The 14,594-nt window shown below is 42.5% G+C and overlaps 1 protein-coding gene across 2 annotated transcripts in view; it reads right to left on the bottom strand.

The window, feature by feature from the left end:
* PRPSAP1 (phosphoribosyl pyrophosphate synthetase associated protein 1) overlaps positions 1-14,594 on the bottom strand; it is a 252,270-nt gene that overhangs the window by 155,087 nt on the left and 82,589 nt on the right. For both annotated transcript variants that reach the window (XM_086930696.1, XM_086930697.1), the window contains exon 2: positions 3,002-3,054. In XM_086930696.1, the coding sequence (XP_086786822.1) occupies positions 3,002-3,054 (53 nt within the window). The remainder of the gene's footprint in view (positions 1-3,001; positions 3,055-14,594) is intronic.

The following is a 14,594-nucleotide window of genomic DNA, read 5'->3' as shown; positions in this document are numbered from 1 at the left end:
TAATTGTTTTAACGAGTTTGCTTCTGAGCTCATAAAGAGTTCAGGGGACTAGTTGTAGTCATAAATACATATATATTTTGAATATATATCCTGTGTGGTGTCCTTTCACTTGGTGTTCAAGGGGGTTACATATGGTAATACAACTGGCTTCACATGCCAAAAGAGTTTAGGCTAAGACTGCTTTGTCCACGCTACCACTAGGATAGCTGGTCTATAAGGTTGACTTACAACCAATCACCATGAGGGTTGTTTGGACTGATACAAGGTGGTCACCAGAACTAGTGATCATCATATATCAGGCCAACTTCTCCCACTACAGAACTAGGATTTATCCTCCAGCCAATTACTAGGTTTCTGACAGTCTCGGGGGATGCAACATCCAGTCAAGAGAACATGAAATGACAAAAAACATTTCAAAGAGATTTTTCAAAGTCAATCTTATAGCAGGTAGATGTTAAGATCGCCAAAGTTCAGAGAGAACAGGTCTTTGAATCACATCAACATAAGCACAAATATATATCCAAATTAACCATTCTCTCCACGTAGGTTTCAAACATGTAACATTACCCTGAGACATTGAAATATCCTACAACACGACACAGAACGGGCAGTAATTTTTCATAATGAATCTACGGCCGCATTTTCATGCAAGACCAATTTAAAGGCATGTTGGTACAGGTGGGCTATCCAAATAAAGGTTTGTCTAGGTACATCACAAACAGGGACATATCCCTGTCTTAGAAGGATACACAACAACAATATTATTCGGGATGCATTTATTATCGTAACCCATCTGAAATCTGGAAAAAAAAATGCCACAAGCCATGATTTTATGACATGTGATTCACAAACTGCATTCATGCATTCCAATCCCGAGCAGGAAAACGAATGAAGGACAAACAATACATACATTTAAAACCAGGATTTGTGAGATTATATCCACGATTCGTGATGAAGACTTGAAATCAGGCCTTGCAAGACATTTCATGTTACACAGTGGGAGGAGATGTGGCCTAGCAGCTAGGGCCTCTGTCCTTGGAACCTTTGACCCAAGGTTTGAATCCCGGCGTGGGCCCTGGACTCAACATCATGTAATTCTGGGCAAAACGTAAACTCCTGTTGCCAAAATAGATATGAAATGTAATGGGCATAAAATGTATTTGTGTAATCCCTACTTCATGTACACCTCCCAACCGCTCATGCATTGTAGAGCACTCTGCTGCCTCAGAGCTAGGGGTGACCTGTGTGATATGCCACCATTTACTTACAACTTTCAGGTGCACAATTAAACATTCATGAATGTGCTTCCCCTGCGGTGGTAATTATTTGAAGAATGTGTTTGGAAGATGAGGTACCTGCGCACTATGACCCCAGACAAACTTAAGTAGAAACGTTACTTTCATGTTTTGTTTTATAAAACCTAGAACATTTCACAGAAGAATTCTATTTAGATAAGATCCCTCAAGAATGGCAAACATGTTTTAAAGGAGTAGCCACATCTCCTCCGGGTCTACACAACGAAAAAGACAGCCCTTTGTGGTAAATTGAACCCATGAATAGCAACATATTTTGCCAGTGGAGGTTTTGCTGTTGGTTTGTGATGAAATAAGTGAATATTAGATCATGGTGGGGGCGTGACCTCTGTGACGCTAAGAGAAATGACTGCCCCCCCCATGAAAAGTCACTATCATGAGCCATTAATGCTTTTAAACTTGTCTGATGTTGTTTACTTCTAAAAATAACGGAATACTTCTCCTGATAATGGAACATGATTCCCGAAACACTTAGAGAAATTACGCAAGCACTGGCATAGCCAACAAGCTATGCCAGCACGTTCTCGACTGAAGCCTCGCGCTCAAAGTAAAACAAGCGCAGCAGGGTGCCGGAGCAGGGGGAGGTGCGCATGGCAGCAGGAGGGAGGAGGCGGGCTGCGAGATTCACTCGCGGGAGCGATAATTGCTGCCATTTGGCGGCACGCCAAAGCGATCCCAAAAGGTCTTTTTGCCTTGCAGGCTGCATAGGCGAGACCTAAATAGCATATGTCCTACTTAATAATATATTGCTCCCTGCCTCAGGGCTCCATAGGCCTTCCTTAGGAGTGACTTACATATATTGTTAAGGGAGGCTTTACATCTGTCTAAATAGCAAAGTTGAACTAGCAGTTGAAAACTGCTCTTCCAGACTGCAGTGGCAGGCTGGGAGCTATTTTGTCCCAGACAGGGTGGCACAACGAGTGCTGCAGTCCTGAGTGGGAACAATCTGTCTAACATGACTTGTGTACCCCTGGTACCATACATTAGGGACTGATCGGCAAGTCAGCTTTGCCAATTGAGGGAGGGGGGGGGGGGGAATAGTCAATTCAACATATACTTTGTAAGGGGATAGAACACTGGCACTGAAGTCTGGTTAGCAGGTCTTACTGCACTGAGTCGAAAAACCAGCAGCTAGTAGTCCAAATGGGGAAAATAGTGTGTGTGGGTGTAACCTGTAAAACGTCCGCTTGCTTACAACCTTTTAATAATAATAATAATAATAATAATAATCTGCTAAGGTTATTCAAACAAATCATTGAGCAAGGCTCATTTCCAGAACTGAACAGCAAGATACAAATTCCAAAACAAGATGAAAGTCACCCATACCCTCATTGACTGAATTTCTTTGTCTTATCCCCTCTTGTAATGCACCCTACCTTATGGCTCGGTCCAATACCTACGAGGAGGGTACTTAGTAGCTGTTAATGCCAGGGACAGGCAAAAACGCTCAATTATTTGCCTTATTCTCATGCACTATGTAGCACTGTGTACCATTTGTAACTTTTTGTATCCATTTAAAAGTACACTAAGTGACCATAGATTAAAATCCGTGATTTTCAGAAGCTAGGGCACTCACTGGTCTATTTTACAGATTTAGGGAGTGTCCTTGGTACAGCCAATAGGTTATTTTCACAGGCACTCAAAACACAAAGTTGAAAAGAAGTATTAGTTGAATGATTTGCTCGTACCTCCATTATCCTCCTGGTACACCACAGCTTTTCCCAACTCGATACCCATGCGCCTAGATGCAAGAAAAAAGATGCAAACAGATTAGGCTTCTTTTCACAATACTGGCCTTGTCTATTTTACACAAGAACACACATGTTTACTATGGAACGCAAGGTGTCTAGTGCCAATGCCAGTGAAGGGAAGCACAAAAGATGAAACTAATAGATTCCATAAATTCAGCCTCAAAGGAAGGAGGCGCTCAACCGCTGACAGGGGACCTATTTTACAAAAGTAGAACACTGGTAAAAACCATTGGTTAACATACTGTGTCCGACACTCAAACATCTACAAACATATTCCAAAGGAGAGACAAGACAATACCACACCGGCACATAAAAGTCAGTAAAGAGAACAAGCAATGGCAAAGCCAACAGGTTTCACCTAGGGAAGACCTATTGGTGCCGTCAATGTTTTTTTTTTTTTAATTGTGGCATGTCTTAAAATAAATTAAAACAACGCACTATGGTGTGGCCAGCATTGACCGTGACATTGTGCTCTTTTTGTTTACTTTAAGCCAAGTTTCACAACAGCTTGCAATGCTGTGCAACATCTTTAAACACATTAACAAAGCCAAATAGCTCTGATGGAGCAGTTTTGCTTGGTGAATTTAGCTTTTTTTATTTTTAGGGCCAAGGGGGCATTATTTCAAGACAAACAAAACAAGCCACAAACGGGAGGTGCAGGAGAGGAGGGAGCAGCAAAAACAGACAGAAGGAGGGACGTGGGAAAAAACACGACAGATGTGGGGAACAGCAATGGGAGCAGCAACGGACAGCTGGAGGAAGCACCAACAAAGGACAATGGGAGGAAAGAGGGGTGGAGAAAGCTATATAAGGGAGTAGGAGAAGGGCGAGACACGCACTGCAGAGACATGCACATGACAAAAACTAAAAAAAAAAAAATAACTGCAAAAAAGACACTGGAAGCAAACAGGAAACTAGTTGGTCCATGCTTCACAACAACGACAGAAACATGAAGCCCAGGAGAAAGCCGCAGACTAATAAAAATCAAGGAAAGAGGGACGGCTTCAAGGCTGGGTCATGGTGCACGTTTATCAGCACCCTTCAATCTTTTGCAACAGTATGGATTATGGCAGTAACGCTCCTAGAGGAAATCTTGGTGGGCTTTGGATAGTACCTCGAACCAACTTGCATGTGCTAATTAATTATTGCCTGATGTTGGCATAACATAAATAGGTAGAGCGTGCAAAGTCTGAAGCTATTATTATAAAAACCATGATACACAGATACTTTGTATAACCAAGGTACAGTAAATGTTAGCTTTTGTTTTTCAATCAGATGACATTATGCTAGGCTCATCGTACACTTATTATGTAGGAGTTCCCGGATGCAAGTTTTTCATTTCAACAGGAGAGTTTAGATCATCAAACAGGGATCCAACCAACAAAACCTGCAGATGCCGGCTCTAAAATGTACCTCTTCAAAGCCCAAAGGGCAACACAACCCTTTAAAAGAGGTGGAAGAGCACCATCTTCATAACAGAATGAATCAGTGGGTGATGGTGTACTGCCTCCAGGGCAGTAGCATATGAATATCATAACACAGCACCCATGTTATGTCTCCCATGCACTTTGCATCACGCACATCGACAAGAAGTGCGGCACAAGCTCTCTTCCACACAATCCTGCTCATACCTGCACTCAAACGCTCTCAGAGAACAGTCACTCATCCACTTACACTCTCAAAGAGTTTGAAATAAGTATCAATCAATTCCCACATGCTGACATATAATGATTAATTCCACATTGAACTCAATCGATTTATCTATTGTACAGTTGTGTTCAGACTGGGGCAAATATTTTTAATATCGGTTTCTCTCTCACACCCGTGCGCTGACCACTGAGCCTTTATTCGCATTCAACATGCGTGTCTACATGTTCACACTAAACAAACGTATGTACATTTAGGATGCCTCTCACACACGCTCATTCACTCATACTGAGCTCTACATAACCAACAGCGGCAAAAGGCGCCCAGGCTATGCACACGCACACGGAAACAAACACTGTCACATTGCATCCACTCAGCCTGCGTTATACGTAGACAAACGCTACAATGTAGATTTTAGTGGTGTGCAGTCACAAAGTATGAACCTCTCACACAAACACACCAATTCATAGAAGATCAACATATGCACTGACAATTTGCCTAACTCCTTCATCCGTCCACAACATATGCACACACAAGAACAACACAGTGAATGGAGGACGACTTGCTGGCAGCAACAGCATTAGCAGGCACACATGACAGTGGTGTACATTTCTATTCAGTCCTGACATAGATGACCACCCCCCCCGAAATCCCCAGCAATTAAAATAAATACAGACAATCAGTGTACAAATGTATGCAGCCACACACTATGCACATTCTTTTATGCACCATCAACATGAACTCAGTCAGGCAGTGTTCACTCGTACATAGAATCAACCTTTCCACAAACACACTGCTCTCAGTCACATCTGTGCAATGCAGAAGTTTTTTTGTCACTACAATAAACTATAGAAACACTGAGCCTGTGCCTCGTACTCAATTAAGTCACAAACTGTGTTGCACTGTCTATCAGTAAGGTCAGGAGGTTATGGTGGTAAAGCCTATTCGACCCAGGGCTTTGTAGGACAAATAGCATGGGTCATACAAGGTAGTTCAGAAGCTTTCGGAGGTTAACTACTTCACACGTGTGCCACAACAGAAGTCAAGTGGCTGTTCCATGTGAACAGGCTGAAGCCTTACTTCTGGAGGGATTAAGCAGTGAATGTCATGGCTACGGAAGTTGAGAAAAACAGTAAGTCTGTTCTAGACTTTCTGCATGGGGACATGAAAGATGGCACTGTGGGAGAGGATCAGCTAGGCCCCAAGTTGACGCCTGAACAGCAGAGGGAATGTAGAGGGGTGAGGGGACGGCTTGCCAACCTCTTCTCGCTGACTCCATGGTTAACAAAAGTCTGTGTGCATGATACAGGAAACAGTCTACTAGTGATGGGCAGGATGTACAGAATGTCTAATTGGGTTTTAGGGTACATTAAGGAAAGAGTTTCTAAAATGTTAGACCTGGCGGTCCTTGAGAGATGTCGCAGTCTGTAGTCTAGTCCTATGGTGCTAGTGCCAAAGCAAGGGTATACAAACTTGTGGTTCAGTGCAGACTACCAAACCTTCAATAATGTAAACAAAATAGGTATCCATCCAATCCCAAGAGTTAATGAGCTTGTGCATCGTTTGGGTCTGCAAGGTATTTAAGCTCCTTATATCGGACCAGTGGATATGGGAAGATCGCTTTGGCACCAGATGCCAAGCAGAAGACTGCATTCTCTATGCCAGAGGGGTTATGTCAGTTCAAGGTGATGTCCTTTCAGCTGATGAATGCTCCTGAAAATTTTCAGTGCCTAGTGAGCCATGTTTTCGCATGGCTGGAAGAGTTTTGTGTGGCCTACCTGGATGATTTTGAAGGGTTCAGCAATTCTATTGCAGTTAATGTAAGACAACAGCAATAGAAAGTGGACCAAAAGGATGCCGCACATACAATTTATATCTACCAAGACAAAAATTGTGGAATCAAACAATTTCAATATAACAAGGTGTGCACACACTGTAAGCACCCTCTGCCCAACGAGTGCCAACCTAGGTTAGGTGAAAACAGAAACAAAGCAAGCAGAGGTGCAGCATTTCTACAAAGTTCATTCGGATTTCAGATATATCAACAATATTCCGGTAGTAGTAGAGATTCTTCTCTTTATTGTTGTATCATCAATATATATAAAAAAAGAAAAAGGGCAGCCAACGCGTTTCGACCACATACATGTGTATTTATTCAGGGCACAAAGAGAATAAGGAATATCCATACCCACAAGAGAGAAAGAATTAGGGAGGTTCATTCATCTTTGGTCGTTGGAAATAGAATATATATATTTCTCAAAAAGAGATCCATCCAAGAAGCCCAGACCTTGAAGAGACAATCGTGAGGATTATGAAGTCCACAGCTATATTAGGATATAAGGATACATCTAGGAAGCACTATGTCTATTTTAGCAACCTCTCTGTACTTATTCCTTTAAAGTCAATAGAAGAGGGCAAAGGATCTGCCCCTTACCCAATACCGCGACTGGTGTAGAGCAAGCAAAAATCGTGGCGCTTCAAGCCGATTTCAGACGTTTATGAGACATATCGCTTCCTAGACGTGTTCCTTATTCTCTTTGTGCCCTAAAGAAGCCCACATGTATGTGAATGAAACACGTTGGCTGACTTTTTTTGATATATACCGACGATGCAACAATAAAGAGAAGAATCTTAACTACTACCGAAATATTGTGGATATATCTGGAATCAGAATTACATTTGTAGAAGTGGTGCACCTCTGCTAGCAATTCATGGCAGGACCACCTTAGAAACCTAAGATAGGTTTTGGCTAGGTTACAAGAGGCAATATTGACCTTCAAGGTGGCCAAGTGTCAGGTGGGGGTAGTCCTCTAGTCTACTTTGGGCAGAGGAACAGTAAGCTACACCCACTGGATGCCAAGTTTTTGTCTGTGATGAAGTAGGAAGTGCCTATTACCCAGACTGAGGTGAGGGCCTGTTTTTGGACTCACCGGGTATTACAGTAATCTTGTGTTGAACAATGTAAGTATAGTAGCTCCACTGACTGCTTTAACCACCAAGAAGCAGCCCAGGAAAGTGATTTACACTGAGGAGTGTCAGAGAGCATTTGAGGAAGTGAAGAAGGCACTATGCATTGCGCTGTACTGAAAGTACCGTACTAAAGTCAGCCTTTTATTGTACAGACGATGTCTCTGACAAAGGAGTCGGAGCGGTGTTAGCTCAACTGGATGACAAAGGTAGAGAGCATCCGTAGCCTTTATCAGTAGGGGGTTACTACCGATAGAACAGAACTGGCGTAATGTGGTCCTTGCATAATTTCCGTCCACACTTGTTTGGCACTAAGTTTGTTTTGCAAATGGATCATAAGCCACTGAAATAGTGGATGTCTAGGATGACAACATTTAAACACTTGCAAATTAACTGTACACATATTTCAAAAGATAGCTGCTCAGAAAGCACAAATGAGGAATCTATTTAATTCTGAGGTGTGATGGAAACAGAGATTTTAACAGGATCAAAATGACAAGACAATTTGCATTCCAATAAACATTCGCCGAAACCATTTACACACACATTATCATTTGTGCACTACATAGTTTATCCGAAAAACTGTATATCTGTGCAAACGTAATGGGTGTTTCAATGGAAAAAATGACACTATGCTACCATGCCAAGCTGTAGTAATAGATTTGAAAATGTATAGAGCGCGTGATTGCCCGGAGGCGTCCTGGCGCTAGGGGTCGATGTGAGAGAGATTGCCAAAGAGGTAATGAGCTGCTTAAGAGAGAACATTTGTGACAGTGTGCTTCAAAATGTACCACTGGACACATACTGCACCCATACCACTCACCTACTGAAAAGATGTGGCTTATTTGCTACACATGTTCTTTGTGCGACAATTGCCTTTTTGAGGTCGAGCCTAAGGGTATGCTATTGATGCTCCGCTCACAATCTGCCTATATTTGTCATTAGCTTATGTCATTGCTCATTGTAGATTCTGATTCGTACATAGCCTTGCCAGTCCCTCCTTAGTACCGCCTTGTCTTCACTTGTAACCTCCCACGAGGACTGGCCCTTTTACTTTGGTTATTACATGTACACTTTACAAGTTGGTGACTACTATTTTCTTTAATGCTCTTCCCCTACTCCACACCCATTGCATCGGAGCACCAGCCTGCTTTGTTTTAAATTGTAATATATTTGATTTTAATTATAGCACGGTCCGCTTTATAGAGGCTGCGCTTATTTAATTATTTCATATACGGCGTGGTTCACATTCACTTTAGCGGCTGCAGCTATTTAATTTCCAACGCGGGCACCTTTTAGTGGGCGCTACAATTTTTTTGAATAAGCTTTTTAACATTTTTTTTCTTTTTAGAAACCTTAGGCGAAAGCACCAAATGCGCTTTCACTAAAATGGTAGCTATGCCCCTTTGTTTAGACACTGCTCATAGCAAGCTGAATATGCGAGCAGCGTCTAAAAAAAAGGGACGTGGCCATTATTATAGTGGTCTCGCATTTGCGAGAGTTTGAGCTCTTGGCATTAACAACAACAATGCCTTTCATATAAATGTGTTCCTTTTAAAAACACAAATAAAAGGCAGTCATTTTCAATGCCAATATCTTAAATGCTCGAAAATTCGAGACCTATTGCACTGAAGATGCTTGTTCACAATTCCTATGACCTCCGTGATGTAACATTGATGGTAGCATCTCTACTCTGGAAGTTGTTGTAGCACAACTGGATCTGGAAGCGCCACTCGCCTTGGAGACGCCAAGGAAGAAGGAAGTTTGGTTTTCTACTCAACACCGAGCAGCGTAAACCCTAACCACTGAGGCAAAGTGACACTTTACCACCCAGCGTCGCTCAGACATGCGAAAATAAATGTTAATCTTCTGCGAGGGCACTGTCTCCTGGTGGCTTTCAGTAAGACCTCGTCAGCAGCTGCGTTTCAAGGGCGGAAAGATACTGAAGAGTGTGGAAGCTCAACGGAACACTGCAGTGAGCATACCGCGGCTTCCACAGCAACAAGCTGTGTGCAGTAGAACTAAAATAGCTAATAAAAAGATCCCTCTCCTAACATTCTCCTCCCCTCAACATTCTCAACAGAGTACAGCTGCCGAAACAGGGATAAAAAGCTTTTTAATCGCTTTTGCTTGAGCAGCTGTATTTTAAACACATACTTTTCTAGACTCTTCAAACGCACAGCAAATCGTTCTGTGTTCCCCCACTACAACGACGGCCATTATACAGACCGTGATGGCGTTTGAAGCATACTGAAATACAGGGCTATCCTTCCCTTTAAGACTGAGGAAAGCATAGCACAATATGTATGTCAATATCAAGGAAGGTGAGAATATTATTTTTGCGAATTCTGACCAGAAAGAAAAACTTATCTTACTTATTTTCTATTTTAATGATAGTTTTGTCATTGAGTATATTATTTAAATTACAAATTGGTAGTGCATTTTGGTCTCAGATTTTAAAGATTGGATCTATGATCAATGCGTCACAATGGGTGTTGCCAGGGTGCGCATTGGTGACATTTATGCTCTAATATTTGTAATAACCAAGAAAATTATTAATCAAAATATTATATATTTACATTATAGAGTACTGGACAATGTTCACTGTTAACTTGCTTAAAGCCCCTCGTTTAGAATGTGATAGCAACTTTTTACACTGTGATAGAAAGATAGATTTAAACAGCAGACGCATTAATCAAGTGCTTTAAAATGAAAGAATGGTGCAAGGGAGTTAGTAAACTAAGGGGCTGATTTTGATATTGGCAGGCGGATTATACGGCATTAGGGAAATGTGTCGTAATTTGACAATGACTGGGTTAGCGTTAAGCTTTGCTACACATTATCCCCTTATCTTGACTATAGTTGTTAAACGCCATTTTGTATGTTACGGCAGCCATTTTAGAGAATGCGTTGCCTTGTGGTCAGCATGCCCTTTTGTCCTTCCTTTGTACCACTGACCACTTGAGTTTGCCCAGCAACAGGCTATTATTAGTAACGGTCAAGCCCGCACATGCGCAGTTCAGACTGACCAGTCACCGTTTAGGAATGTTCTGCCAAACTGACCAGTGGTGTTGTAACCCCTCCCATGAGTTGGCTGTGTTCCAAAAATGACCATATATGTACTTAAAACTCTGTAACCATGTACCGCCCATCTTTTAATGTCTGTAAAACTGTATAAAAGAAGGACTTACACCGATGTTCGGGGTGATACTTCTTGCATTGCCGAAGGGTGCTGTAGGAATGTACCACCACCCCATGGGGTCTTAATAAACTTGTCTTTTACATTTTCTAGTTTCCATGCCAACAGTTCTTATGGTGTAGAGGGTATTCTGCGGAGTATGTAGGCCTGGAGAACCCAATACCACAAATGGAGTAAACTATTTTGTCGCCTTGACCGAGTACACGCCTGCCAAATTTTTAAATGTTTGTCAGCTTGACAGACACTTTCACCCATTGACAGGAACCGCAGTCAAGGTGGTGTCTGGCAATGTATTGTAACTTTGCTGTACTACTCCGTTAAACATGATGGAGCTGTATTCTAAAGTTTCAAAACTTTTATTCTGAAAAACAATACTCCGATTTTTTTTTTTTATTAAAAAAAAAACAAACACAAGTCCCCTTTTTTTTACTGCCCCTTACCACCAGGGTTTTCCAGGCGGTAACAGGCAGTAAACAGCAGCTATGAGTCCACCCACCTAAATTGGGCAGACGGACATATAGCCATTTTTCAGACAGCACTTTCTCTAACGGAGACGTTTGGCCATTGTGTAGGAGTAGTCTCCGCCGTTGCCAAAATATGGTCCACCCACATCTAAATTAGTCAGGCGGACCTTTACATTGGTGGTTAGGTTACTCCGTCTCAAAGCTTACAGCCAATATATAAATAAAGCCCTATATCTTGTGATACATCAAACCAGTATTACACACACACACACACATATTGATATTATTTAAGACATTAGAATGTTGGGAGTTCCACTGCAGACAATGAAGTGGCTCAGGGCCTATAATATATGACCCTGCTGGTCAGCATTGTCAGATCCCACGGTCTCAACATAATTTCCTAAGCAGACAACACCAAACTCATTCTCTCACTCACAGACGACCCCACCACCACCAGAACCAACTTCCACAGATACATGACAAGCGGTGTAGACTAGTACCTGTATTCAGCTGCAACAGCAGCAACATATGGAACAACTCCTGGTGACCATCAGACTTAGGACCTGTACCCACTCCCTCCGATCAGGTCAGAAACCTCAGAATCATCATTGACAACAAGCTCACCATGAAATCACAGATCAACACACTCACTCTGCGCATGCTACGCAACATATTCAAATGTCTACCACTACAAACACGACGAACCATGACACAGGCCCTCATCACCAGCCGACTGGACAATGGCAACATTTTCTATGTAAGAATCCCCGTCCACCTCCAACAGAGACTTCAGACCATACTGAACGCTGCAGCCAGACTCATCCCCGGCCTTCCCCAATGTACCCACATGACACCCCACCTCAGGCAAGTCTAGCAGCTCCCTGTACAGAAGAGATGCCAATTCAAGCTGATGACCTATGCACACAAGGATCTACACAACCAAGGACCCGCCTACATTAACCACCGCCTGAACATCCACCAACTGTTGAGAAGACTACGCTCCGCATCCCTTTCACTTGCCCATACTCACCACATTTCACTGAAGCAGAAGGGGAGGCCTTTCCTTCTCCCACATCACAGCAAAGACCAGGAACAGTCTCCTCATGCAACTCCGGACCATGACCTCAGTTACGGAATACCAAATGGCCATCAAGACCTGGCTGTTCAAACAAGCCTGCGGGACCTGCAAGCGCCTGGATAACCGGGTGATTAGCCATGCTTTATAAATACTGATTGAATGGCCGGTATGGGTCTGGAGCTCCAATATTCCATTCTTTGTCTTTCTGGTTATCCCTTTTAAATTTAGAACATTCTACCCCTCAGTGTGTGTTTTCAAATAGCCTAGTAGCTCATGTGCCTCAGGCTATACCGGTTGTTAAAGCCCTTTCTTTTAGGGCCCTTAACAACTGGTATAGCCCTCAGTAGGAGGCTGTAATGCATAATCTACTCAACAATTAAAACTTCAGTCCTCAAATGACTGTATGCAATTTGCATAGCTTTTAATCAGGACAAGAATACTAGCTACAAACTATATAAAATCCCTTTATAGTTCAGATTTTAGAGGCTTTTCCATTTCTTTCCCGAAGGCACCCTTTTAAAATGCCTCTCTGTTTACCAAAGAAAGTCAGGTTCCCACATCTATATATATTTTGAACATGAATGGACATGTAAAGTGAAATCATGGGCAAGCGCTGAGGATAACAATTCCTAAAGCGGGTTACAGAACTAGCATTACTGGGCACCAGCTGCAACAAGTTACGCCGTCATAAATGTAATGTAGCCAAGATATTAGAAGTTAAATTAAATTTCAAATGATTTTGCAATGCAGAACACAAGTCCTTTATATGTACTTTTTATGAGCAATTTACCAGCAGCAGACTCAACACTTTGTCATAATGAAAATGTTTTAATTGTAGGCATTCATTCCTTGCAATTTATTTAAAAGAAATCACATAAATATAAATGTTCCTATGCATAATTCAGTGCCCCAGACCATCTTCAAAGAAATCAAGAATGAAGACATTGTAAACGCTTCTCTATCACAAGGTACAATCCCCAATTGACTAAAAGCAGCCCAGGTATCACCTATTCCAAAGAAACCTAACGCTGACAAACCTGATCTCAATAACTTCCGCCCCATTTTCAACATCCCCACCCTAGCGAAACTTCTAGAAAATGTGTTCAATCCCAACTTTGTGCTCACATAGAGAATTACCAACTCCTAGACCAGCATCAATCCAGCTTTAGGAAGGGGCACAGCACCGAATCGTCTCTCACTCACGTTATGGATGACATTTGAAAAATGCTTGACAAAACGAATCCTGACTCCTGATCCTCCTTGACCTTGCCTCTGCATTCGACATGGTTAATCATGACAACGTCCTATCCATCCTGCAAAACAGAATGTGTTTCTCTGATCAAGTGCTACAATGGTTCTCGTCTTTCCTACATCACAGATCACAAAGAGTCAAGGCAAACCACTCTCTCTCCCAGCCCTCTTCTGTACTCATGGGGGTCCCCTAAGGGTCTGCTCTATCTCCTATCCTCTTCAACCTTTTCCTGGAACCTCTTGCTAACTCATTAAACTCCATGAACATTCTCTTCCAGATGTATGTGGACAATACGCAACTATTTGAAAATCTCACCCCCGGAAAACATCATCTCTCATCCCTACCCTAACGTCTACCCCTAACGTCTACTCAATACTGGTTAACGGGAGAACCATCTCCTACTTAACACTTCTAAAACGGAATTCCTCCTCATCTCCCCCCTGAACCCCATCCCCAAGCTAGACCTATGGCTGAGTCACCTCACTGCTTTCAACTGCACTCCTCTCATCATAGACTCAGCCAAATCTCTTGGAGTCACCATGGACAAGCACCTGAATATGAAAAATCATATCAGCAATGTATGTAAGGGAGCAAACCACTTGAAGTTACTCAGAAATATCAAACCTTTCCTTCCACTAAAAGATTTCAAGCAGGTGGTCCAAGCGCTTATCTTGTAGAGGCTAGACTACGGTGGTGCTACCCTCTGTGTGGCCTTCCCAAATACGCCCTGGCTCCACTAAGATTATCACTGAACACAGCAACTAGACTGGTCACAGGCACCAAACGATACGAACATATATCCCCAGTCCTAAAATCTCTGAAATGGCTGCCCTACGAAGCACAAATTCGGTTAAAGATTGCCGTTATGGCGCACAAAGCCCTTCACTTCAATACTCCCCCCCCCCCCCCCCACCCCCCCCCAT

The sequence above is a fragment of the Lissotriton vulgaris genome, chromosome 7, assembly GCF_964263255.1.
Source record: "Lissotriton vulgaris chromosome 7, aLisVul1.2, whole genome shotgun sequence".
In the NCBI taxonomy this organism is placed as follows: domain Eukaryota; kingdom Metazoa; phylum Chordata; class Amphibia; order Caudata; family Salamandridae; genus Lissotriton; species Lissotriton vulgaris.
This window is presented reverse-complemented; position numbering and strand designations above follow the sequence as displayed.